The 26,516-nt window shown below is 35.9% G+C and overlaps 3 protein-coding genes across 4 annotated transcripts; 2 read left to right on the top strand and 1 right to left on the bottom strand.

Moving 5' to 3' along the window:
- The first annotated feature begins 6,120 nt into the window (after positions 1–6,120).
- LOC122295154 lies at positions 6,121–6,846 on the top strand. The gene has a single exon (XM_043104222.1). The coding sequence runs from the start codon at positions 6,341–6,343 to the stop codon at positions 6,617–6,619; it is 279 nt and encodes a 92-aa protein (XP_042960156.1). The 5' UTR covers positions 6,121–6,340; the 3' UTR covers positions 6,620–6,846.
- Positions 6,847–7,165: 319 nt separating this feature from the next.
- On the bottom strand, positions 7,166–9,717 carry LOC122295153 (bark storage protein A-like). Of its 2 annotated transcripts, none has more exons than XM_043104219.1 (6): positions 9,400–9,717; positions 9,241–9,308; positions 8,442–8,597; positions 8,131–8,340; positions 7,791–7,970; positions 7,166–7,493 (listed from the first exon to the last, which is right to left on the bottom strand). In XM_043104219.1, exons 1-6 carry the CDS (start codon positions 9,665–9,667, stop codon positions 7,296–7,298), a joined length of 1,080 nt encoding a protein of 359 aa, XP_042960153.1. In that variant the 5' UTR covers positions 9,668–9,717; the 3' UTR covers positions 7,166–7,295. The 2 variants fall into 2 exon arrangements, with proteins under 2 accessions (XP_042960153.1, XP_042960154.1); XM_043104220.1 differs by having other exon boundaries at positions 7,166–7,451; positions 9,400–9,708.
- A 2,765-nt stretch (positions 9,718–12,482) lies between these two features.
- On the top strand, positions 12,483–24,358 carry LOC122294699. Its single transcript, XM_043103617.1, has 3 exons — positions 12,483–12,589; positions 16,094–16,317; positions 23,878–24,358. The coding sequence occupies exons 1-3, from the start codon at positions 12,483–12,485 to the stop codon at positions 24,324–24,326; spliced, it is 780 nt and encodes a 259-aa protein (XP_042959551.1). The 3' UTR covers positions 24,327–24,358.
- The last annotated feature ends 2,158 nt before the right edge of the window (positions 24,359–26,516 follow it).

Below are 26,516 nucleotides of genomic sequence, written 5' to 3'. Positions count from 1 at the left end.
TGCGTACCCTTGTCGGGGGCTGCGGTGAAAGCGCAGCGACAAAACCTCGAAATTGCAAGAAAACATCTAGGAATTTGCATAGACAAAACAAAAGGGGACCATTAATGTTGACCAGTCGTGCTTGGTCTTCTGCTTGCTCTGCAAGTATTTGGACTCATCCTTCTTTCATGCGTCACTTAGTTTTCCGTGCTCTTCAATCCAAAAATTGCCATATCATATCAGATAAATATCACTAGTAATTAATGGAACATCTCACTTCATTCATTGCATTCTCATCCATTTCAACATCTACCTATTAATTAGCCAACAGCATAGTACAGTAGGCCGGGAAGCACATGATCATGTCTCTATTCTCAGCGTTTTTCGGTTGTTTCATGCTCTCTTCGTCTCGGGTCTCCGATGATATTAATGTTGGAGGCTCCGGAATGAAAGAATGTTCCTCAAAGAAAAGCAGGTCAAAATCATCCGGAGCTCGGATTGTAGTATCCCACTTCCCAGTTAATTCATACCTCTCCCGCCTGTAGTGGCCGTAATATATCCAGCACTGAACTGGAAGATTAAGGCCAGTGTAATATGCATGCAATCGTGAAGTACTAGTTCATGTAGCCATGTCCGTCGCTGGCTCAAAGGAAAAGTACTTTCCGGAAAGAAATATTTGAAGGACATACATACATGGGAATTCGAGCTGGTTTTCATGGTGACTCCAGTATATACCTGGCTAGCTTCTGAATTATTTGGAAATGAATAAGCTGGCGTCATGAATTATTGAATCTCATGTATGTCAGAAGATTAATCTTTTCTTTTTCTTTATTTTATTTTTTTATTTTTTGCTTTTTTTGTTGTTTTGTTCTTCCGATGAAAATTTACAAAAATCTTTTCGCCGGATATGTTCAGCTGCCGGCAGCGATGCCCGGCCAGCTAGCTACATGAGTGAAACTAGTACTGGCCGAATCATGTCAAGAAAGGTGAAACAAATAAAAATGGAGACTTGTAAGGCAATTAAATATTAATTGTCGGGAAATTTGTTTTCTTATGATTGTTATTATTTAGTACTTAGCGGTTTGCACCGATGGTTAATTACAAACGAGTAATATTATATATAGTCGTGAAATATATAAATTTCATGCAATCGCTTTGAAAATGAGTGAGATTTATGATTAAAAAGTTAATTTTTTTATGTGGATCCCGCATTAATTCAATTTTTTAAAAAAGATTGAGCGGTATTTGCACAACCACAACTGCAAATAACATTTCTCATAAAAATATATTCAAATATCCAAGATTAGAGAACAAAACATGTTATTTGATATAATGCAACGACAAAAAAATAATAAAATCATCACTTCATATAAATTTCATAAAAAAAATAAGGTCTCGTTTGATTAGATGAGATGAAATTATTTGTGAATAGTAGTGAAATAGTTTGTAAATAATGAAAAAAATTTCTAAGTTAAGATATTTTATAGGGTTTTGAAAAATATTATAAGATTAAAATATTGTTAAATTAATATAAATTTTTAATATTATTTTTGTTTTGGAATTTAAAGAATTGAAATTATTTTTTGTGTTTTGTTTGGAAGTTTAGAAAAGTTGTAATGATAATTAAGTAATGATTAGATGAAAAAGTTGAATATTTGAAATTGAAAAATATTTGTATTTATGGTTTTTGGATATTAAAATAAGATGAGATGAGATGATATGAGATGATAGACTTTTTTAATATGAGATAAGATGGGAGGCTTTGCTAGAGAGAGACAACCCATGGCCTCGACGGCACCACAGTTAGGTGTAGTTTGGATAGTGAAATGAGATGAGATAGTTTTAGATAAAAGTTGAAAGTTAAATAAAATATTGTTAGAATATTATTTTTTAATATTATTATTATTTTAGGATTTGAAAAAGTTGAATTGTTTATTATATTTTGTATAAAAATTTAAAATATTTATAATGATAAAATAAGATGAGATCAAACGCTTTCACAATGTTCAAGTAGAGCCTTAGGTTTTGCTTTGCACTGAGATTTTTTGGATGAGAATTTTGAGTTTTAAAATTAAATATTAAAATATTATTATTGTATTGGATTTAAAAAAAGTTAAATTGTTTATTATATTTTGTATGAAAATTTAAAAAAGTTATAATAATGAGATGAAAATTTTATGTTTGAGATGAAAATTTCTTATGGTCAAACAGTACCTTAATTAGCTTTCGATTGGTAAGAGGTGTGCATGCACGAGGAGGTGGTAATAAAATCTAGTACCACAATTATTAGTGATCAATGTACGTGAGAAAAAAGGACATGATTTGAGAAGGGTCCAAGCTATTCATGGTAGTAATTCCTAAAATTTGATTGCTTATATATAAAGTATTCGTATAGAGGAGCATTGTACGTACGTGTATATATATATATATATATATTAGGATATGATCAATGTGTAAAGTATGTCAGGAACCGGTCGGCAAGCGACAGAAAATTAACAAAACTGACTTCCGTCAGTTCGATCGCGATTTGAGCCGGCGGTTTGAGGTCAGCTCAAATCGCTGAACCGGCCGACCACATATACATATATATTTTTTTTTAATTTATACCTATATAAAACGATATCGTTCCACTTAAACTTAAGTGAAACGACGTCGTTTGATACTATCAGTTGTAAAACACATGTAAACGACACCGTCTGTATTAAAGCAAATGGTGTCGTTTTATCTATCAGAAACCAAAAAAAAAAAAAAAAAGTAGAACGACGCCGTTGGATTTAAAACCAAACGGCGTCGTTTTGATCTTCTTCTTCTTCTTCCCCAATTCACCTGGGTTTCACATCCTCTCTCTCTCTCTCTCTCTCTCTCTCTCTCTCTCTCTCTCTCTCTCTCTCTCTCTCTCTCTCTCTCTCTCTCTCTCTCTCTCTCTCCTCTGTAACTCTCTCTCTCTACTTTCTCCGAGAACCAGCACCGCTAGAGGAATCGAAAACTGATTGTGAACTGCCAAAGTAGATACGGACGATTTTCCTCCTCCCCATCGATCGGTTACGGTTGGTTGTTCCAGCAAATCTCACCTCATCGGTCGGCGTCGGTTTTACCCAAAAACCACGCCGATGAGGTCAGTTTTCACCCCTAAACATAGTAGAATACAATAGACTAATCTATTCAAACAATTTTTAATTTCTTATTATCATTATTACTGAATTTAATTGTAGTAGAATAATAGTTAATAATATAATTTAAATAAAACTATTATTTATGCAAATACAAATATTGAGGCTCAGTACAAGGCCTACACTAAGGGTATATATGTAATAATAGCAAAATAATCATTCATTAAATTCTACAAGAGAGTTACACGTCAAATGGTAAAAGGTTTTTAAGGACCTTTTGGTAAAACAAGACTTAACGGAAAAACAAAACAGTTAATAAAAAAAAAAAATTTACTATTCACAGTTAGATGGCCACTTATTATAATAGAATAGATATAATGAGAAATTATATAGAATCTACATGAAAAAATTAACTTTTTAATATATAGTAGATTTCACTCTTTTAAAAAAAAATATATGTGGAGCTTTTAAAACCCATAATTATATCTAGCATTATTGATATATGATACATGCATGATAAGAAGTATTCATGACTATATATAATTAAAGTATTACCACCATGATTCATGTCTTGTGCTGATCTTAATTAAGTGATAAGTAAAATGAATAGAATTGTAGTTATCTACTGTTCATATCACAATTAAGGAATTTATAGTATATGTGGGTCAAGTAATTACAAGAATATTATAATTAAGCAAATTTGCACTACATGAAGATGAGGGTTATGTTGATGTCGTGTTTTGCAGCTTGAGTAGTTCCACGAAAGCCCACACATTGAACCTACAACCAAGAAGAAATGTGGGCTCTGAGGTGGTATAGGACACCTCAGATGCTAAAATAAGTGGGTGTTCTCTTTGTAAATTATGGAGAATAAAGTGTAAAAGTGTGTAGAAGAAGAGGAAGTCTCCCTCTCTCTGTGAGTGAGGGGGTATTTATACTTGGCCTGGCTCTGCCAACAAGGAAGATCATGGGGTGCTAGTCCCTACTCAGGTTAGGCATGCTGTCAAGCTCCCTACTAGGTGACAATGTGGCAATGTGGCAACCATAGGCGCCTGAGGGAGCACATCGTGGGGTACCTACCCTTGGGGTATTGAATGCGGCGTGGTTCTCTGGCTATAGCGTGTTTGTCTCTGTGCCTCATTTAATGCAGCATGCCCTCGGTCAGGTGCACCCACTCTTGGATGTGCTCGGTCGTCAAGGCTTTAGGGCAGGGACTACTCTTGTCCCTACTTGCAAAATCTTATGGATTAGTGATGGTGTCAAGTGATTTCCGATCAGCACGTGCCCTCCAGTTGCTCCTACTACTGGCCCCCCTGGGCTGGCCTGCCCTGGTCCTTTCCTTGCTCCCGGGCTTGTGGCCTTCCTATGTCTCATGGGCCAAGCCCGTTGGGCCGGTTCAGTCCCGGGGATAACCCTATAATTGTCATTCCACTTTATAAAGTTTTGAAACTTTTTTATCATGATCAGTTTTTATTTTTTGTAAAGAAAAATTGATAGATTAGTGGGTAATATAACCTCCTTGTGAGAATACCATGCGTAGAATTTTCCTTTCAATATTTCGATCAGAAAGCCTTCACAGAATTGACTCTAGTCAAATATGACCATTTTTACACCCATCTCTTGATCAGAAACTTCTACGTACCCTTTCCTTCGATAATATAATAATAATAAATAATATTTTTAGTCATGTGTAAGTATATCATATTTTAAAAAAATAAATAGATAAGAAACTCATATAAAAAAAATTAATTTTTTAATAATAAATCTTATTCTGATTAAAAAAAGGTATACATTTCTTAACCATATATATCTTTATATATATAAAGTGACTATCAAACGGAAAATCTTGTTTTAACGGTTTTTATTGTTTTCCCGTTAAAGTTAACGCCATTCATTGCATGAATCATGGTAAAGTTAATGTTTGTTGCTTTCCTGCGTGATTTCGACTGCTAGCTTTTATTTTGGTAGGCATGCATGAATCATTACTCACTCAGTAATTACTGTACCACCCATGCAAACCAAAAGACACAAAACACCACCCATGGATAGGGGGAATTGCAACAACTCTATTTTCCTTCATCCAAAGCAGAGCAGTCACAGCCCCACGTTCAAAATCCAACCACGGCTGAAACAAACGGAAGAGCACCATAGGGAGCCACCATATGAGAAGCCAAGCCACTGTGTCAACAAGCAAACCACCCACACAGTTGAACATCTTCAGCAACACCAACATCCACCTCCACGCATGGACAGCACATCAGTGAAGAACTAAAAATAAAACCAGATGAAAAATGAAAGAAATGATAAGATGAAGCAATCGGCTCAAGAGAAGGAAGGAAGAAATGAAAAATGAAGAAGAGAAGGAAGAAGAGAAAAGAAATAAAGCCCTAAGGACATTAAGGCCAAAATGCACCGTATGGTGTAGGAGCTAGAAAAAGCCCACGGGCTGGGCCTAAAAATCGACTGGGCTTGGGCCCAAAACAGAAAATAACCCACTAAAAACAAGCTCAATCCAAAAATAAATGTCCAATAAAATAAAAATGGCATAATAAAAATAAATAAAAGTTAAATAAAAACACTACAACTCAATATTAATAAAATAAAATAATTAAAGCCCAACAATAAAATAATTAAAGCAAAGAGTAATTTAAATGTAAAATAATAATTAATATTAAGAAAGCACATTATTTAAATTTCATAACTTGGAAATAATAAAATAATACAACACAAAACACGTTAAATTTAAAACAAGAAAATCACTAATTATAATTATTTAAATAATCCTTCAATTAAAATACACGTAAATATGAAATATCACATCCTTCTCTCTTAAAAATAAATCTTTAAAATTTTCTGTTCAACAAATAAAATTTCTAAAATATTACACATTTCAATTAAAACGAGCACGTTGAGTATATATATATATATATATAAATATATATATATATATATATATTATCAGTACTGGTCGATCGTTTATAATATTAGCTATTGTCTTGCTTTTCTGATGTCTAATTAATTGACGCGTTTAATCTAGTTCTGAGGCGGCTGGTCAAAGAGGTAGGCTTTTGTAATTAATTATCCTGTACTGATCGGCCAGTCTTTCTGTCTATATATGGATGTCTGATCTGCGTGGTCTTTTCTTATCCGAATTCACCTCCATCTCAAGCTAAATCTTGCTAGGACTCAAACAACAAGCAGGCAGTAGCTGCAGCACCTCGATCTATATATAGTCGATTAAGATCAGAATCATGATCATGGAAATCAGCAGCTTAGCAGATGTGCTCCCGAAGGTTGCCATGTTTGTTCTTGTCCAGGCTTTGGTTTATCTCATCCTCTCCAAATCATCGAGCATCTTCTCCAGAAACAGCGACATTAAATCACTTAGTTTTAGACAAGTTCGCTCCCTAAGTATTAACCGGATCCTTGCTGCTCTTGGCGACATGCCGGCCGAGCTGTCTCCTGTTTCAAGAAGCCCCGGCCAATCTCCAATCCAAGAAAATTCAAAGCGGCATCATCACACATCTTAGGAATATTCATATATTCTTGTTTAATTTGCCGGTTGTTTATTTTGGTTTTGGTTTTTCATAGATCGATGGCACAAAGGACGTTGCTGCTGTTGGCAACTTCTAATATTGTTTGAATATTGATGGTGTATTATATATTTTGTGTGTAAAAGTTTAATTTACATACATGGATTGGAAGGTTTTTGTTGTTCGTTCATGATTTTCATAATTGGACAGACCCAATTGTTGTATTTGTGTGTGCGCGTGTTTTTTTTTTTTTAAATTTAAATATCGGGGAACCTCTCTAAACCAGGACCCTTCGAATCCACTCTTACAGAATAAACCTCAGTTTCATGCACCGCATCCTCAAAAGTTTACTATACAGAACTAGTTAAATTGCTGGCTTTTCACCAAGGATTGTAGCCCTAAATGATTGTTTGCACCCCAGTTGTTGTGTCGTGTTTGTGTTAATGTTTAATGATCTATAAACTCATGATCATAAATGCTAAGTCCATGATCTATATGTACATACCACACATGACAATCTAGCTACGAAGTAGAATGAGAAGGTGTTTGAACTCTGTGAAACATTATTAGCATTAAAAATATAATCAACTATCACATTTTTCCATTATTTGTGTTTGACAAACCATTATGTTACAATATTACATCTCAATAATTGAGAGACCACATCATTGAATTATGGTAATGTCTTGATGAACTGAACAACCACTTTGACAGCATTTTGTGCTGCAAGGGATCCGAATATCTGAATTGCATTCTCTCCTGATTGTCCTCCAGCCATGTCTGATAGTCCTCGAATGACTACCACCGGAAAGCCATTTGACAAGCTTGTCTGGAAAGAAAATGTAAAATCACCCGCTCTGTTAGTTGTTTTCTGTGAACAGAACAAGTTCCAATCATCAGAAGTTCTAAAGCACACTCGTTTTTGTGTTTGATCATCTAAAGTGTTCTTAGAAGTTTGCTGTTTTGAACTGCGCTAATTAGATTTAAGAAACCTAAAAGGAGGGCCATGTAAAAATTGCACTAGTAATTATAGGATTCAGATCTCCTAGATCAATTCACCTGGACAACTATACATGTTTTCAGGTCCATTTCACGTGTCTATTTCGTTCTTACTCTACGTCTTAAAGTTCGGATAGAACTGTAACTGTAGAGTAAATAGGAAACTTACCATTACTACAGCTGCACTCTCCATGTCAACTGATGACACCCCAAAATTTCGTATCAGAAAGTCCCTGTAAGCCGCATTATCCACAAAAATGTTGGCTGATGAACCCCTCAATCCTACTACTAACTTAGGCTTTTTTGGGAGGCACAAGCTTGAATTCACACATTGTTGCAGTTCCATCCCCTTGGATAGTTAAATTCAAAAGGCAATAAATCAATCAAAGGTGGACAATCTAAATATGCTTCGAACTTTAGACTTTTTGACAGTCAACAATAGCAGAAAGTTCTCAAAGTGAGATCAGTCGTTTCCTTAAGAAGAGGAAAGCCTTAACTTTAAGTCATACCTCCAAGTTGGCAGCAAGATCCAGCCATTGCTGACTTGTTTGTGCCCAAACCAGAGGCCGAGCTGTATTGGGTTTCCCCAGCTCGGAGAAGAATTGTTCCGAATGATATGCAAAACTTCCCAGTAAATTGGCTCCTTCACCTTTTGGTACATTGTATCTTGCAACATCCAAGTGAGCAACAGCATCAGGGATCGATGGTGCACTGGGGTTCTGTCAACAAAAGGGTTTTTTCCAGACACTTGGGCTGAAAAACAAAGGGAGATATGCATGGAAGATGAAATGAGACTAAAGTTATCAACTTAAATATGTACCAGCCAACTCCAAATGCCGGTGTGAGCAAATTGTTTGGGTATGGTAACATCTCCAATGGACAAAGAATCATTTACATTCCCAGCAATGCCAAAATGGACTATCCCTTTTATGTCAAACAAATCCAGCATTTGTTGCGTTGCTGCTGCAGCATTTACCTGATTGACCAAGACCACATTAAATGAGGCTGAGGCGATACTTATTGAGGCAGTAGAATTGTGCGCTTCCAAAGACTCTTCTAGAATAGTTGAGAATAAGTCTGCAGAATCTTCTTGTAATAAACTAGGCTAGACAGGTGTCAAAAGATGAATGGCAATGGACTGCAAAATCTGTTATGGAAAGGTCTATATATACTGACCTCGTATATACTGTAATGTATGAAAAAGAAGAAAGGAAAATATTCAATGAATGAAAAGTGAGGTTTCTGTGAGGACTTTCTTCAAGAGCTTTATTCAAACACTTAGTATGCAAATACATTTACTCTGTTTTATTAATACTTCCCCCGAAGCAAGAACAACTATAAGGTCAAAATTAAGAGAATATAGATTCAGTTTATTCATTCTGAGAGTGAAAAATCGAGTGAAACTGGTTATGTTGGTATTCTCGGTCAACCCCGTATAATAGCATGACCACCATTCGCAGCGGAGTTTAATTCATTGCTGAATGCTGAGTACTAGCTTTATATGGTGAAGTGCCATTTCATATCAACAATTGCAATATCTATGGCTATCTGTCAAAGAAATTACTCCAAAACCTGGTGCATCAAACAATATCAAGACAGATTGAGAGGGCTTATTTTACCATTCCATCTCCACACCTCACGTAGATGACTTTCTTATCAACGATCTTTCCCACCCTAAATCTTCGGCCTGCAATTCCAAGTCGTTTTCTTAAACTACACCTCAACTAAAATAAGTAATTACCACATATCCAACAAACATGTATGGAGAAAAATCAAACCTGACAAATCCACAAATGGGTGAGTCTTGTGAGGCTTGAAAGCCCCAGTGGCAAGAAAAGCAGTCTCTTCAGGTGGAAACACTGTAACCAGACCGATATAAGGCCCTTCACAGTTTATTTCTTTGATTTCTTTTAAAGATTTCCTCTTTTTTAGTGGAGAAGCAAGTGCAGAAACCAGCAGGAAGAAGACTAAAACCTGCATAACCAAACATTTTCTTACTAGTTTTGCAGCCATGCTTGTGTCATGCCGAAAGAGATTATAATTCATCTATATATATAGACACACACATATGTCACAACTTCATATGGTATCGATGAGTGATGACATGGACGTGAAATAAGCACAAAAAAGAAAGTACAAAAATAAATATAGATTATATCGTACATGCACCATACAATATTGCAGTGCTAGCCGGCAATCATGACTTTCAAAGGTTTGTTCTTCCTTTTCCAAAGCATGCTTTTCAAAGTATAGGACCACATTGAATGTCGAAAATGGATTTTCTTGCTTTTTTTTTTTTTTTTTTTTTTTTAACCAAGTTAACTTCGTTAAACTACATGAGAAAAATGTGGAGTTTTCTAATAAACGCTTCAAAGCAATAAACGATAATGCAAAGCGGTAAAACAAAGAAAAAAAATAGATATATTTGAGATCAATTTCTTGATCCCTATATATATCTTATAAAAAGATAGAAATAAGATATTTATGCTGTAAACAATGGAACCACCGTTGGTGGCAATGGAACCTCTGCTAGAAGCGATAAAGGTAGCGAGTGTACTGTTATTTGTTATCTTGAGATAATTTTTATAGAGATCTACAATCCCTCTTATAAGATCTCGGATCAGGAAAAGCGGTAATATAGAATACTAACAAGAATCTGAGTCAAGTCGTCGGTAAATGGTTAACACAAATGGTGGTGGCGCGTGCAAAACATGCGCCACCTGAAAAGGTGAACGAATGGCAGATACAAAGAATCTGAAACCTCTTAAGCCGGTGGTGCGGCCTCAAAAGCCCCTCAATGACGGGGCTATTGTCTTTCTTAATAGCATAGAATATTGTGTGTGAGCGCGCATATATGGGGTTAAAGTACAGTACTCCAGCTTAAAATATCTAAACAGTAACTTGACTGTGAATATCCGTACGTCCGCCGCCAAGCAATTTTCATTACGTATAAACTCAAACCATTCAAACAACTCTATAAATAAGATATATGGTTCCATCTTTTCTAAATGGGAAATTTAATCGGAACTAATGTAATCAAATGTCTGTTTTTTTTTTTTTTAAATATATATTTTTTGAGAATATGGCAAACTTGGACTGCTCATTTTTATAGGAAAAATAATTGAATTGTTATTTCTTATGTAACTGTTTTTTATAGATAAGAATATTTAATCCATATATATATTGACTTGAAAACCAAAAAGAGTGCAAGTTGTAACATTTCATCATTATATAAAATATGGGTGGGTTTTCATAAAAAATAGCAAGCCATTCTCCAAGAAAAATGCTACATTCATAAGAGATTTTATAAAAATAAATTTATAAACTGATGTAACTTCATATGATACATTAGATCGACTTTACAATAAAATTATTTTTAGAACTTGGCATATCTTATCAATGCACATCAGTTTGTAAATTTACTTTTCTTCTAAATAAATACATTAACTATAAATAGATTTTATAAAATTAAACTCATAAATTGACTTGATTTGATCATATGATATGTTAGATCTACTTTATAATAAAAATAATTTTATAATATGTTATACAATAACAAATTATGTGAATATATAAATTTATTTTTATAAATTTTTTTACGATTAAAATATTTATCTAGAAGAAAATATAACTATAAAAAATTATATAGTATTTGTGCACCTCCATAGGTACACGAGCCCTTGCACACCTTGCGTGGCCATCAAAAATGAAAAATAGTTCTTCTACAGGTACACGGGATGGGTACACGAGGAATCAACTGATTTATATAATGGAAAACTCTATGTACAACCGCGCGGTATCCCCACCGCGTCCTCTTGTCCTATGTGGATAAAAACAAAACGGCGTTGTTATTTTCTCTTCAAAATTCCTTCTTCTTCTCTATTCCATTTTCAGAAACCTTCAATTTTCCTCTGTTTTCTCTCATCCCTCTCCTTCGATATCTGTGTTCTCTCATCCCATCAGGATCCCGAGAAACTCCATCGATCGATTTCCCTCTGTGTTCTCTCTTCTCCTCGACCCCGCGAAGCTCATCCCCTTCATCCTCACCCCCGATCTTGCATAGTCTTTGCATACCTTTCTTATCCTTTTCCTTTTTCATCCGCTCTGTTCCATACACTCGCCTGAGAAGAGAACCGCCACCACCATCTCTCTCGCTGCAGTTATTAAATACGACATCGTTGCACTCTGCTGCGCGAATCACCAACTTTGAAGATCCTAACCAGTGGTTTCACGATGTCGGTTGAGCGTTCATCTCTTCATTCTCGATGCGCCGCCACCAACACTACTCGACATCGATGCCCTGACGGATGAGTTGTCTTCTCAGCACATCCGCTACCGAACACCGACCTACCCGCGATGGAGACAACCACAGACGTCACCGCAGCACCAAGGATATTCTCATCACCAACGGCGTCCCCACCAGTAGGGCCAGGGAGGATGCTATCGAGAAAGGTAGGTAGAATAAGACGAGATACACCGGCGACTTCCCAGCACCAGATCACCGGAAGCCTCGCCAGGACATTGCGTTCGTCGGCAACGCCATTAAGGATTGGATTCCTCGCCACGCCAACATATTCGAGAAGCTCACCAAGGTTCTCAAAAATCCCCAATTTTGATTCCATTATCCATTGTAATAAGCTCAAGTTTAAATTTTGGTTTTCTCCCAATTTGGTATATTGAAATCAAAATGCCCTTATTATTATAATTGTTGAAATATATCATTTTTGGAGTTTTTTTTTTTGTTGAGATCAGGCAAGGGACTTATAGCAATGTATATAAAGCAAAGGATCTAATAACTGGGAAAATAGTTGCTCTGAAGAAGGTTAGATTCGATAATTTAGAGCCTGAGAGTATAAGATTCATGGCCAAAGAGATTCTTGTTCTGTGCCGCCTTGATCACCCTAATGTGGTTAAGCTCGAAGGCTTGGTGACTTCCACAATGTCTTGTAGTCTTTACTTGGTTTTCGGGTACATGGAACACAATCTCGCAGCTTGCCAAGGAGTCAAGTTCACTGAACCATAGGTTCATTTTCATTACCACTCAAAGCTACGGGTACGTGATGACGGCAACAGCAATGAAAGATGGCGAACAAAGACGACACTTTAGCGAGGGCAATCTGTAGCTCAGGTTTTGGTGCTTTGCAACTCTACTTCAAAATGAATTTTTCTCTTCCCCGCGTTTTGTTTCTGCTTTTTCATTTTTTTCTGACGTGGCAACTGCCACGTCAGTCACGGGGACGCGGCGGGGTTATTTCCCGGGGGTATGTAGCAGTTTTGTTATTTAATGCCACGTTAGTAGAGAGAGAGAGAGAAGAAACACGCGAAACACAAAATGATAGAGAAAGTGTAAAACCAAATCGAGAAAGAAGAAAGCAAAGATTTTTTTATTTTTGTTGAGGAGAGCTAGATCACCTAGAGCAGGACCCAAATCCAGTCGAAGAAAACCACCGAATCTAGACCGGTGGTAGTCGTTGGGGGTGGCTGAAGCTCTGCCAGTAGTCGTTGTCGTCTCGTCATCGTGGGTAAGTTGTTTATAAGCATGTTCTGCTTCCAGGAATTGGTTTGCATGCTTTGAGAAGCAGGCTCTTTGAAAAGCATGTCTTGTTAAGTATTTTTTGCATTCTTGTGAATTCCTGGTGCGTTTCTTGCGGTTTACGTTGACACTTAAATATTATTTTAGTTTGCATTTCAGGGATTTGTATTGTTGTTTGTGACTTTCGGCATTTACAACTTAGAGAAAAAAAAAAAAAAACAGAGCTAGGCAAGCTGAAGCATCTCCAGTACACTTGTATTGCTCTTTTTCTCTCGGCATTTATAGCTTACAAAAAAAACCGTACTTTTTTGGCATTTACAGCTTATAGAAATAAAAAAAAAAATTAAAAAAAAAAAACATACTTTGAAATCTGACATAATTGATGTGCGTGTCAATGTGAGAAAATAGAAAGGAAACGTCTGTGCATATTGTGTGTATTCCAAACTTTGTGGTCTTGGAGATTTCTCCAAAACCCCTCATCACAATAATTCCAGTCTAAATCAAGTTCACAGCAAATCTGTTAGCTACTTAACTATCAATTTGACTTGACTGTGATATGATATTTTAGACATAATGATTTGTTTACTTTTCTTGGTGGAGTGATTAACTTACATTTGTAACTTACATTTTTTTATGAATTCCTTTTACCATATATCAACATTACTCATCATCTTCTTTATCCTTCTTTTTTTTGTCATCCTTTCCACCAACCATCAATGTGCATTTGACTGTGAATGTAAAGTTGGGAGCAGCCTCTAAATGGATAAGAGAGTGATCTCAGAAGCCACTATTAAAGGACTTGGGGAAATTTACCTCAATTAAAGGATCCTTGCATTCCCTATTACTTGATGAAAAATGGCTTCAGGCCATCTTTAAGATAAACAAAATACTTTATTAAATGGTTTCATTAAGATTCTTTAGTTTTGTGAGGTTTTAGAAAGTTATTAATAATATGGATTTATTTTCTTTTCTTCCTTAAAAGTGAATAGAGGGAGCACATATAGCTCATATCCTCTCAGCATGGAAAAAGGGGGAGAACACACATCTCCACTAACACCATCTAGTTCAAACCCCCCAATCGCAGTATATTAAAATTTTTTAAACTTTTAGGACTGTGTTGAGTTTATATTTATTTCCAAAACACATGAATAACTTATCATATAACATCTTAGGACATACCATCAACAATTTCAAACTTAAAAAATTACATACACAGTAACTATGAACCAATTCCAACGTGGTCATCGGCTTTTTTGCCATATTCAGCTACCAATATTCAAGCAACATTCAAGTAGTGATACAACTATGTTCTTGTATTATTTTTTGTAAGTTGAGTTTTTTTTTTTTTTTTAAAGTATAATGTCAACCTTTTTTGTTCTTTTTGCAGAATACCGGTTTTCCGACTCCTCTCATGACTACAAACTCTGCTTCGAGTAGAAAGTTGGTGTAGAGGAAATACCCGAGTGTAGGGAAACTAATATTCTATGTACCTCCACTAGAGTTGAAGAAAGTTACAAATATAGACCATATTCACAAGAAACTGAGAATGGCACTGCCGGAACACCTCTGTTAGAGAATGAGGTTGTTGGTGATACGATTGAGGAGCCAAAGTTGAGGATAGAATTTAATTCTTTTAAAGAAGTAATGAGTTATTATAAGCAGTATGTTAAGAAATGCGGGTTTGGAGTGATGACAAGAAGGACTGAGAAGGGAGAGGATGACAATATTAGATATGCTATCCTTAGTTGTGTCCATGGTGGGAAGGCTCGTAATAGAACGTCGAATGTCGCCAGACCACAACCGACAGGAAATACAGAATGTAAGGCCAAGATCAATGCCTTAAAAATTGATGGAAAGTTTCGGTTGACAACAGTCCATAATGTCCATACCCACCGTCTCATTCCAACTAAATCTCGCTTCTTCATATGTAATATAGAAGTAAGTGAGTCAGTAAAAAGAGTATTAGTTACAAATAATTTGGTTGGCATCTGGATGAATAAGAGCTTCGGATATCTTATTGTTGGTGCGAGTGGATTCGAAAACCTCTCGTTTTTTAAAAATGATTTTCAAAATTATATCGACAATGCAAGACATCTGCGACTTGGGAAAGGTGGTGCTAGAGCAATTCGAGAGTATTTTTTAAAGATGCAATACAAAAATCTTAGATTTTTTGTATTGATGGATTTAGATGATAATGGGAGGTTATAGAATGTCTTTTAGGCAGACCCCCGTAGCAGGGCAGAATATCAGTATTTCGGTGATGTGGTCACATTCGACACTATATATTTAACGAATAGATATGAAATGCCCTTTGCACCATTTGTTGGTATAAACCACCATGGTCAGTCAATTCTATTAGGTGCATGATTGATATCCAGTGAGGATACGGAAACGTTTGTATGGTTATTCCAGACCTGGTTGCAATGTATGGATGGTATAGCTCCAAAAAATATTATCACAAACCAGGATAGAGCGATGAAGAATGTTATTACTATTGTCTTTTCAAATACTTGACATCGATTTTGTCTATGGCATATACTAAAGAAAGTCCCTGAAAAACTTGCCTCCCATGCTTCAAACAAAAGTGAGATGAAAAGTGTATTGATGAAATGCGTGTATAACACACAAAGTATTGATGAGTTTGAAAAATGTTGGAATCAACTAATCACCACTTACAACTTGTAGTAGAATCCCTGACTGCGAAGTTTATACACTGAGGAGAGCATTGGGTACTGGCATTCTTGAAAAAATTTTTTTGGGTGGGAATGAGTACAATGCAATGAAGTGAGAGCATAAATACTTTTTTTGAGGATTATGTTCATGCTAAGATGAACTTGAAATAGTTCATCGACCAGTTTGACAATGGATTAAAAAAAAATTGAGAATGAAAATAGTGCAAACTTCCACTCATTTAGTGTCACTATTCCCTGCATCTCTAGATCTCCGATTGAAAAGAGATTTCAAAAATTGTACACAAATGCAAAATTCAAGGAAGTTCAGCAGCAACTTCAGATCATTATCGATCTGGCTCAAGAGTTACTTAAGAGAGATGGTGCAATAAAGACCTATCTGGTAAAGGATGAAGTTCGTGTCGAAGACTTCACTAAGCTGGTTACACATTCAATGGACTTTTGTGAAGATAATGTAGCTGCAAAGTGTTCATGTAGGTTATTTCAAATAAGGAGTATATTGTGCAGGTATATTTTTGTCGTATTCAAATGGCATAAAATCTTTGCCAGAAAAGTATACTTTAGATTGATTGAGGAAGGACATTAAGAGAAGATACACGTTAATCCACAGCAATTATGACACAGGGGATCAGCGGGTAGATGCTAACCAATATTCATGTTTATTGAATATATGTTATAAGATGATTACTCTTGCAGCGGATTCGAAAAAACATATTAAGGATGCAATACAAAAGTTATTTGCAATGATGAACTTATATGGTGACGACCAAGAACCCCCATCAATAACTCTCATGGGTTCCAATGTTCATTACGGCAAAGGACACCACTACCATGGGTAGTTCAAAGAAAGTACTTAGTCCACTAGCTGTGAGAGGGAAAGGCAGATCCCCATCATTGAGGAGAGCATCAAAGATGGAGAAAAGCATGCGAAAAGTTAAAGTACAAACAAACAAATTACCAGTGAAGGAGAAACGTAAACAAGTGCACTTTTTTTTTTTTTTTTTAACTTTACATGTTTATTTATAGTTTAGCACTACTGGGATTACCAAATGTGTTTTGTTATTTGTTATTTGATTATTAGGGAGATGAAGGAGATAAACCAACTGTAAAGACTTCTAGGAATTTATTTGCCACTTCAGAAATAGATATGACCAATATTAGTGGCATGTAGGAGTTAAGAAAGTTTAAGAGTTCTTAACTAATTACATATTTATTTAGTAGTATCCATATCACAATCTGGTAGTTAATATTATCCGTTACAAATACAATTTTAGTTGGTTGAATCACAACGAGTGCAACTTGGGATCGATGAATCACAACCGGTGCAACTTGGGTTCATGGACACACAACCGACACAATGAAGTTTGTGTATTGAATGTAATTCATGGACAGTGGGTGAATTTGTGTTTTGTGTATTTGGAACAAATGACACTGATATTTTTGGATGGTATTCAGTTTTTGGATGGATAGCTTTTTATTTTTGGATGGTATGAAATTTTTGGATGGATAACTTTTTATTTTTGGATAGATAGCTTTTTATTTTTAGATAGTATCAAATTTTTGGATGGTATGAAATAGATGGATGGATAGCTTTTTATTTTTGGATGGTATTTAGGTTTTGGATGGATATCTTTTTATTTTTGGATGGTATGAAATTTTTGGATGGTATGAAATAGATGGACGGATAGCTTTTTATATTTGGATGGTATTCTATTTTTGGATGGATAGCTTTTTATTTTCGGATGATATGGAATTTTTGGATTGATAACTTTTTATTTTTGGATGGATAGCTTTTTATTTTTGGTTGGTATGAGATTTTTGGATGATGGATGTGGAATCATAAATTGAGTTGTCAATGAATGTTTGTTTTAGGTGTATGACAGCTTATTCGATGAGAAGGCTAGTGCTTTATGACGTTTACTTCGTTTGCACCTTTTGTATTGTGCTACAGTTCTGAGTGTTTATGACAGCTTATTTTAGTTACCTATCATCACTACTAATGGCTGGCAAGGGAACCAAATCCACGTTTCAGCACCCATTGCTCAAGCTTTAAAATTGTCGATGCATTGATCCATCAAAAAATAAAGAAAGAAAAAAGAACCTAGCTACCCATGCTTGTGTGAGTAATTTGCACAGTTGAATTTGCAATGTGTATGTACTAACTCATGGGTTCCATTGTGTATGTACAGAGTCATGTACAAGCACGAGTGAATTTGCACCAAGTCAGTGGTGGGATCGAAAGTTCTTGTGTCATTGAAGCAAGGAATGCGGTCCTCAATTAGGCTCCTGCTACACGTTGTTTTGGCCTTAGTATATTGAAATTACACTCAATACACCAAAAAGCATAACAATTCTCAATACACGTTTCAATTAACATAAATTATAGCATATAACATTAGACAAACTTATGAATACATACATGAGTAACGCGCCCCAGTTAATGCCAAATACTAAACAATATTCACTTGTCAATTTTTGAAATTTCTTAGATACACATAAGTAACATGAGCCAACAATTGAAAGAACCCAATACAATCGGAGTAGGACTCGTGAACATCTTATTTCAGCTTCTTGATCCCAAAGCACCATCTTTCTCTTCTCAATATCATCCACACTCTTACGAACCTCAAGCTTCATCTTCTCGATGAGTTCTTCTTTCTTTAACAATTCATCGTTTCTTTCTTGTAGTTGAAGCTGCATTTCTTGATTATTATCTACCCACTTGAAAAACTTATAATTTGGTAATCCCTTCAATAAAATACATGAATGAAAATGTTAGATGTACTATATATCAATCATTTTTTACCAAAAATTTAAGATTTACAAATAATGGGGTTACCTCTGTGTTGTATTTTGGACATCTTAAGGTCGTCCGGGATTTTTTCTAATATTTGAGTATTTTAGTGTGGCTTCAACCCCTCAAAATATGTTTAATAAAAGGTGAAAAATACAATGATGATGATAATAATGACGACGACATTCTAGCATGGACCAAAATCACAATCATAAAAATAACAAACCACTTGGAATGTTCTGTTATGTGGCACACAAATTCTTCCAAAACAACATGACAAAGTAAGCATCACATACAAGGATACATGCTAAAAATATCACAACCAGTCTTGCTCATTGCTTTAAATTAATCAAACAATCCATTAACATTTTGCAATGAAATCCAAACCATGAATATAAAGAACAAATGACCAATACAGATTGAACTTATTCTTGAAGACTCTCCCCAAATAGCTGTCATTATACATAAATAGTTGTCATCGTATAATTCACCTAATTTGTACAACTTAAGGATGAGTTTACATCAATGTTTTGAATACCGTACCGGATGGCGTACCGGTCAAGGCACTGAAACGAAATATTTCGGTACCGGTACCGTTTCGTGTACCGTTTCGGAATAGTCGATATATAAATAAATTATATATATAAATATATATATAAATTATATTTCAAAATAATAATCTATATATGAATAAATTATACATGAATACACATGTATATATAAATTATAAATAGCCTAATATGAATTGGGGTAAAAAAATAAGATTATAACTTAAAAAAATGAAAAAAAAAAAATGAAGGCCGAATTACCGAAATACCGGCCGGTACAGGCCGGTACAGGCCGAAATACAGGCCGGTACGGCCGGTATTTCAGCCGGTATAAAACAGGTACCTTACCTGTACCAGCCTGGTGACCGGTACGGAATGTACCGGCCGTACCGGCCAGTACGGTACGGTACCAAAAACACTGGTTTACATAGCTTAGCAGATTAGATAGAAGGGCCCACTTAAGTTAGATGTTAGATGTACCATTTCCTCAGTCACTCTAATAAGCACATAAACAATAATTTTTTAATAGACGACAAATCTGATCGAGGATAAGTAGTAGCCAAATAAGTAGCTGACATCGTATAATTCTGATTCTCTAAGAGAAAGAGACAGAGATAGAGCAAAGTTGCAACCATGAATAACTATGATCATGAAAAAAAATATCTTCAATATAAAATATCTTCAAAAAATATGCCTTCCCTTTGTAAATTGAGTGACCCACAAAAAACCTAGGCGGAATACAAAAGAAATCGAGCCAAAATTTGCATTATCAACACTAAACAAAGAAATTTTAACTTCCACGGTCTTTGGTCTATCTTCATTACTTTTGGAAGGAATTTATGGGGAAATAATTAAAATAAGCCCATGCTACGTTGAGAAAATTCGTATAAACCCATAATCTCATAGACAATCGAGGAAGAAAATAATTAGAATAGAGGCAATCATGCGGTTGGTGAGAAGATGAAGGCAGGGAGAGGCAAGGTTTGGTGGGGCAGTGTTTGGTGGGTTAAGTTTTCGGGCTTCGTGGGATTGGTGAGAAGAAGAAGAAGATACGCCTGCATTTAATCAGCAGCTAATTGGTGGGTTGGGGTTGGGGTTAGGGTTAGGGTTTTGTGGGGTTGGTGAGAAGGTTTGGTGGGTTGGGGTTGGGGTTAAGGTTTCGGGTTTTGTGGGGTTGGTGAGAAGATGAAGGTATGCTTGCATTTAATCAGCCGCTGCTTGGTGGGTTGGTGTTGGGGTTAGGGCTTCGTGGGGTTGGTGAGAAGAACAAGATGAGAAGACGAGAAGACAAAATGCAAACCTGTTTGTTGATGACTGCAATGGGTTGTCCAAAGAAGAGTGATTGTGCTGCCTTTGAATCTACTTGTGGGTTGTCCAAATGGAAGGAAAGAGAGTGAGAGCAACGGCTGTTCGAATTCAAATTTGATTTGTTTGGAGCTTAAACATAGGAAACCCAGGCATTTCATTTATCCATGTGGAGGTGTGTACACGGGGGTTGCCCCTCGCGAGTGCAAACAGACTTTTTGAATTAAAAATAGGAAAAGTCTTCTTGCAGGCATGATGCGGACCGAATTGCGCACCATTCTGACGTGGATTAAATGAAACGGCGCGTTTCGTCTGGAGCGGGAAGCACTTTCCTCTTCCTTGTTCAACCATGCATTTTCCATCTTTTTCAATTCTTCCCTCTTTTTTCGTTGTGACGCTCGAAACTCCTCAAATTGAAAATGGCACAAGGCATTGCAGGGTAGAGAATCAGAGAGAAAGAGATGGCGCTGCCCTAGGGGATGGAGGGGCAAGTTCAAGGACAAAAGGTAGACAGCAACAACAACAACAGGGTGGGTTCTCTCAGATGATTATGGATATCATAAGGATGGTTGTCTTTTGGTACTTCGCTTCCAAATTCTTCTCTCCCAAAACCAAGCCTTCCCAACTCATCTCCAATCTCTTTCACAAGGCCGAGCCCTGGTGTGGCTGATTATTAATGTATTTTTTTGCGGCTAGGTTGTGTGGCGATTTGGAAATTATGGTCTTTTTATTTTATTTTTTTGTTTCTTTTGCATGTTTGAGTTTTGATAATTGCATCGTTATCTACCTGATAAAAAGTAGAGTAGATAAACCACAGTATCAACCAAAAGTAAGTAAGTGGAATTTAATTTGATATGCCAACATAGTAGACTCCTTAAAACCCTAACCATCCATTACCATCTTTAGATTTTGCCACTTACGTATAACGCAGTTGCCCGAATTTATTCTTGGCTGCTATTGCTTTATACTGTTTTTCATTGTTGTGCATAGACCAAATATTTCCCATTCATGTATTCTATTTTCTTGTTTATGTCGTGTACATTACCAAAGCAGGGTCTTTCGGACCCAAACCATGGGGAGTAAATGGGGATGCACGATCCTATTTTTGTATTCTTCTTCTTCCCGTACTTATATTTTATTTCTTGTTTCTTGTTTGATTAGGATATGTGGTTATATGTCTATGAACATGAGAAGTTCAATGAGCTTGGCAACGAACAGGCACTTATTTGGCATGAAAGAAATATTTCGTATGCAGTTTGGGGACTTACTTTGAAGTATTATCCATCTTATGTATCACTTGTAGTAGGATATACTAGATTTATCCGCATTGTTTTTTCTTTGTATGTGTACAGTATTAAAGATATTGGGCAATGTGTAATCATTTCCTTGTTCTTGTTGCTTCTGATAAGTTATTTTCTTCTGAGCCATGCTTTTGATAAGTTAATATCCTAAAAGGTTGATTTCTTTTTTTCCAGGCTTTGAAGCACAATTGGAGTCTATATGCTCACGTTTTCTTGAAGTAACACCATTGTCTTCTTGAAGTAACTTGATTGGCCAAGCATTTTTGCTTGAAGTAACCTGTGCTGCAAAGTACAATGTCTTCTAGTTACGAGATAGTGATTGTTTATCTTTTTCCTTTATCTTTTTCTTCTTCTTCCTTTAGTTTTGTGTATTTTTTAATGTGCCTATACTTGGTGGAATTTGGAAAGACCGGTTTTACCACCTCCAAAACAAGACCATGAGAAAGAATTTGTAAAGATGGAAGCTGCATTGTTAAGTGAGGAGCTTAAAAAAGAGAAGAAAAAATTGTGAAGAGGGAGTTGGGAGTCCGCAACAAACAAGTTGATATTGGAAGGCAGCAACAAGACATTTGGCGTGAACACATACTACTTCATGTGTATTGGGTTATTACCATTTTAATTTCATTGTATTTGATACGATCGAAATGAAGGCATACTGTCGGAGAACTTTGTACATTGTATGTTGGGGCTATTTCAAATGTTGTTGTCTATTTGACTTTTGTTGGAACCTGTACTTGATGCATTGTAATTTGTATTCTAGAACCTGTATTTTGAAACTTATACATTGTATGTAGGAGACTATTTGGAATGTTGTATATATGTTAGAACCTCTACTTAAATTTCAAGTTAGCATTGAGAATGCTCATCTATGTTGAGTTAATTTTGGAACCATATTTACAATGGGACTGTGCGCTTGGAGGCAAGATTATTTAAACATCAGAACAAGAAACATCAAGCAAGGTATTATCCTTGTGACAAGGCACAAAAAAGACGATAAACTTGTAAACATCAACATTTCCTCATTACACTACTGGGAACATATCGTTTACAATAGAATAAAATGAAAGTTGTCTTTTGATCAAATGTGAAAAATTGAAAAAGCAGCTCCATGCGTGCATCCCCATACTAATCATTTGAGTAGCTCCCGATAGACCTCTGCCAGCTTCATTTGAGTATAACTGCACCATCCTGGATATAAATAAACAACCAAATATTCAATTACTGCAAAGAAGAACTTGTAAGCTAAAAAGTCATTGCACCGACCCAACATATCACTGTAGCATATTTATCTTTTATTTTTGTTGGTCCTCTTTCTCTTTACTTTTGGCTGTATGAGCATATTTAACTCTTTCAAAAAACTAAAAGCGTATATAATCAATTTATTGAAAGTCGGGGGCTACCAAATGGTGGGTCCAAAGTCCAAATTACTACTTGTGGAGTGGATTGATATGCCTATTGCAGAGCACCAACCTTATAATATTCAAATGCAATTACAATAGCTAGTTGAGAAGAACATTAACTATTTTTGGGCTATATATCAGTACATGAGAAAGTTCTTTTTTTTTTTTTTTTTCTCTATTTTCAAAGAACAATAGTCAGTGTTGAGCTATATGCAGTTTTGAACTCACTACCACCTTGGTTTTTTGGATTCTTTGATAATTAAAGATGCTTTGTAAAGTAGCAACCAGCAAGATGCATAAGACCATCCCACGAAACCCCTGTATCACCATTAGTTTTTTGTAAAGCATATGCATATGACCATCCCACGAAGCTATATTTTTTCACTGCTCAAGCTTGAGCTTCACAACCCTTCCATCTGCCCCCAAAATCTCCAGCACTCAATAAAGAATCAATAAACAAAAGCTGCAAGATTTCATGTAAAGTTGTTGGACCTAGACCCACCACAATAAGTTTTTTCACTGCTCAAGCTTGAGATTTCATGTAAAAAATTCAACGCTGACTGGACATTATCGTGTAAAATCAGACTACAAGTTCATATGCTAATTGCAAACAAAATTAATGACCCATCCATAGATTACACAACAGAGACTAAAGTATTGAGCATACATATCTGAAAATTTGAAGTGAATATTTCTTCTAACAAATGGGCAGTGGACAACATGGTACGCGATGGGGAACACCTTATACTAGTTACTGTATGCCCCGAAGGGAACTATGAGGAGGGCGAGATACAGTTCTGGGAAGCCACCGGTTCCCCTTTAATCCCTCTAAGTGATTTCTCCGATCCTATCATTATGAAGAAGTATGGAGTGAAGCGTGACCCTGAGACCCTAGACATTGTAAACACTGCTGCTATGCAAAAACATATTATGGTGATCTTGAAGATCTACTGGGGAGATGCTCGCGAGAAGATATGTGAAGCAATTGATAAGATTCCTCTAAGCTGCCTTGTTATAGGAAACAGAGGTCTGGGCAAGCTTAAGAGGGCCATATTAGGTAGTGTGAGCAACTATGTGGTGAATAATGGTTCTTGTCCTGTTACAGTAGTGAAGCAGGTGGAGCATGAACACTAGTTTGTGTTACCAGCTAGCTTACTCTGTGTGTGTGCACGCTATTCTCTTTGTCCATGATGGGTTGCTTTTTCCTTGTATCTCAACCATTCTACAATATCTTGTATTGCTTTTGCTAGTGTTGGAAACACAATCAAAGCAAGTTTTGCTTTGAAGTTAAATAATCAAACAAACTATGCCTTAGAAAAAGTTGGATTTATGCACAATTAGTGTAACAAGCTGTTGCTAGCTTTAGTATTATCAATTGGAAAGGGAGAATCTTTGAACTTTCCAGGAAAGAGAAAAAAAAAGAAAAAAAAAACACATGGGCTTTCATGAAAATGGGGGAAACATAACCACTTACCATAGACGATGCCAACGACTAGGGAGCTTCTCTTCCAAAAATCTGATGACAGAGTTCACGTGGGTGGCAGAGGAGTGCAGCGCAGGCGACCTTCAAGATCTGAGAGAGAGATGTGGGTCGCGGAGGAATTGAGGAACGTGAAAATGGCCCGCAAAATGGGGTGCAAAATACCAAAAAAAAAAAAAAAGCTTGGGGAGACCACATTCAACCCAGATCTGGGAATGGGAATGGAGAAACAGAACCAATTCCTTCCTCTTCATCGCGTGTGCTGGGTGCAAGGCCTGCCGAGATTCTTATGGACTCTAATGTAAAGTTTGAAGCTGAACAGAGAAAGCTGTGTAGTGCTTCAGGAATATATCAATCCAAACAAGCAGTTGCAGATAGAGAAAGTGAGAGAGGAGTTGGCGAGCAGAAATGAAAATGGCGGAGGAGATCCGCCAATCTGCAGCGGAGATGAAAATGGCAAAAATGCTAAGCACTCAGTCAAGGAGGAGCAAGAGGGGAGAAGCTACCTGTACCTGTGAAGGAGGAGCGACGCCATGGTGGGGAGACGGGGGAGAGATGAAAATGGCAGATTCCTCTCTTCTTCTTCGTATATTTCATTCCCCCCCCCCCACCCCGCCTTTTTGTTTTTTTAATTTTATTTACTTGCCACGTCATCGATGGTCCGCAGTTTCGTCCGCGGTCTGCTTGCATATAGAAGAACTCTTAAAAATAAGGGTTTGTTGAACCTAAAAGCACCATGCTTCGTACTTGAGTTGTAACATTTGACTTGTGTTATTAATTTATTTGACTTTCCCACTTTGACCTTTGATCTATTATATATCAATTTGGTTGACTGTATGTTGACCTCTGAAGTATTTATCATAAATAAGCAATTGAAATGAGTAAAAGGAGCAATTACATATTTAGAGTTGTGGTAGAAAATATTGTTTTTAATTTAAGATTTATAGTTTAGAGCTTAATATAATAAGCTTTACATTTAAAAATTTATTTACTGTTTGGGATCGTATATCTAAAGTACTTTCAAATATATTAGATTTATTTTGAAACAAATTATAAAAAAATACTTTTTAAGGAATAAATGACATAAAAAAGACATATCCTTTATATAAATCAAGTATTATAATACGAAAAGAATGAAAAATATTGATGGACAAAATCTTCAATAGATGATACGAGAAGAATGAAAAATATAGATGGGCTTTTAGTGCTACTATTTCAAAGCCGAGTTATGAATCTTCAACTTTTTTTTTTTCTTTTTGCATGAGACTTTTAGTGGAGGGTCATTTTGTCATAATGTTAAATGATAAGGGTCATTTTGTAATGTATATAGCACCGTAAAATAAGGGCTACTTTGATGCTTTTGTTGAAACGTAATTTTCTACTTTTTATTGGTTTAGAAGTACTTTGATATAAAACTACCAAACGGATAAAATTTTTCACTTGAGCACTTTAAACCGTTCTATTGCACTTTTTAAACTTCCTACTAGGGTTAAGCAGAAATTCAAAAATCTGACTCCAACCCCGATTTCGACTTGTTGGAGTTGGAGTCGAAGTTAGAGTTTTTTTCTCAATGAAAGTCGGAGGTGGAGGTGAACCGACTCCGATCCACTCCCACTCCGACTCCGATGCTCTGGCTCCGACTCTGATTCCGCTCCGACTTCACTCTGATATTATACATATTTAATAAAAATATATGTATCTTTCTCTATATTAATCATATAAATATAATAACATGTAATAATAATGTATAAATACTAAAATGCATAATAACATGTAACACCAATGGATAAACACTAATATATAAATAATAATAAATTTATAATAACATGTAATACTAATGTATA

This window comes from Carya illinoinensis, chromosome 14, assembly GCF_018687715.1.
Source record: "Carya illinoinensis cultivar Pawnee chromosome 14, C.illinoinensisPawnee_v1, whole genome shotgun sequence".
NCBI lineage: Eukaryota > Viridiplantae > Streptophyta > Magnoliopsida > Fagales > Juglandaceae > Carya > Carya illinoinensis.
This window is presented reverse-complemented; position numbering and strand designations above follow the sequence as displayed.

What these genes read in the sequence shown, in the direction of transcription:
- LOC122295154 (XM_043104222.1), top strand. Translation starts at nt 6,341, where the DNA reads ATGATCATGGAAATCAGCAGCTTAGCAGATGTGCTCCCGAAGGTTGCC.
- LOC122295153 (XM_043104219.1), bottom strand. Translation starts at nt 9,667, where the DNA reads ATGAATTATAATCTCTTTCGGCATGACACAAGCATGGCTGCAAAACTA. An exon ending in TGAGGTGTGGAGATGGAATG is followed by an intron (nt 8,598 to 9,240) that starts GTAAAATAAGCC and finishes TTGGTCAATCAG; the next exon opens with GTAAATGCTGCAGCAGCAAC. An exon ending in CCGGCATTTGGAGTTGGCTG is followed by an intron (nt 8,341 to 8,441) that starts GTACATATTTAA and finishes TTTTGTTGACAG; the next exon opens with AACCCCAGTGCACCATCGAT.
- LOC122294699 (XM_043103617.1), top strand. Translation starts at nt 12,483, where the DNA reads ATGGCCAAAGAGATTCTTGTTCTGTGCCGCCTTGATCACCCTAATGTG. An exon ending in AGTCTTTACTTGGTTTTCGG is followed by an intron (nt 12,590 to 16,093) that starts GTACATGGAACA and finishes CTGCATCTCTAG; the next exon opens with ATCTCCGATTGAAAAGAGAT. An exon ending in TGTAGCTGCAAAGTGTTCAT is followed by an intron (nt 16,318 to 23,877) that starts GTAGGTTATTTC and finishes GAAAATTTGAAG; the next exon opens with TGAATATTTCTTCTAACAAA.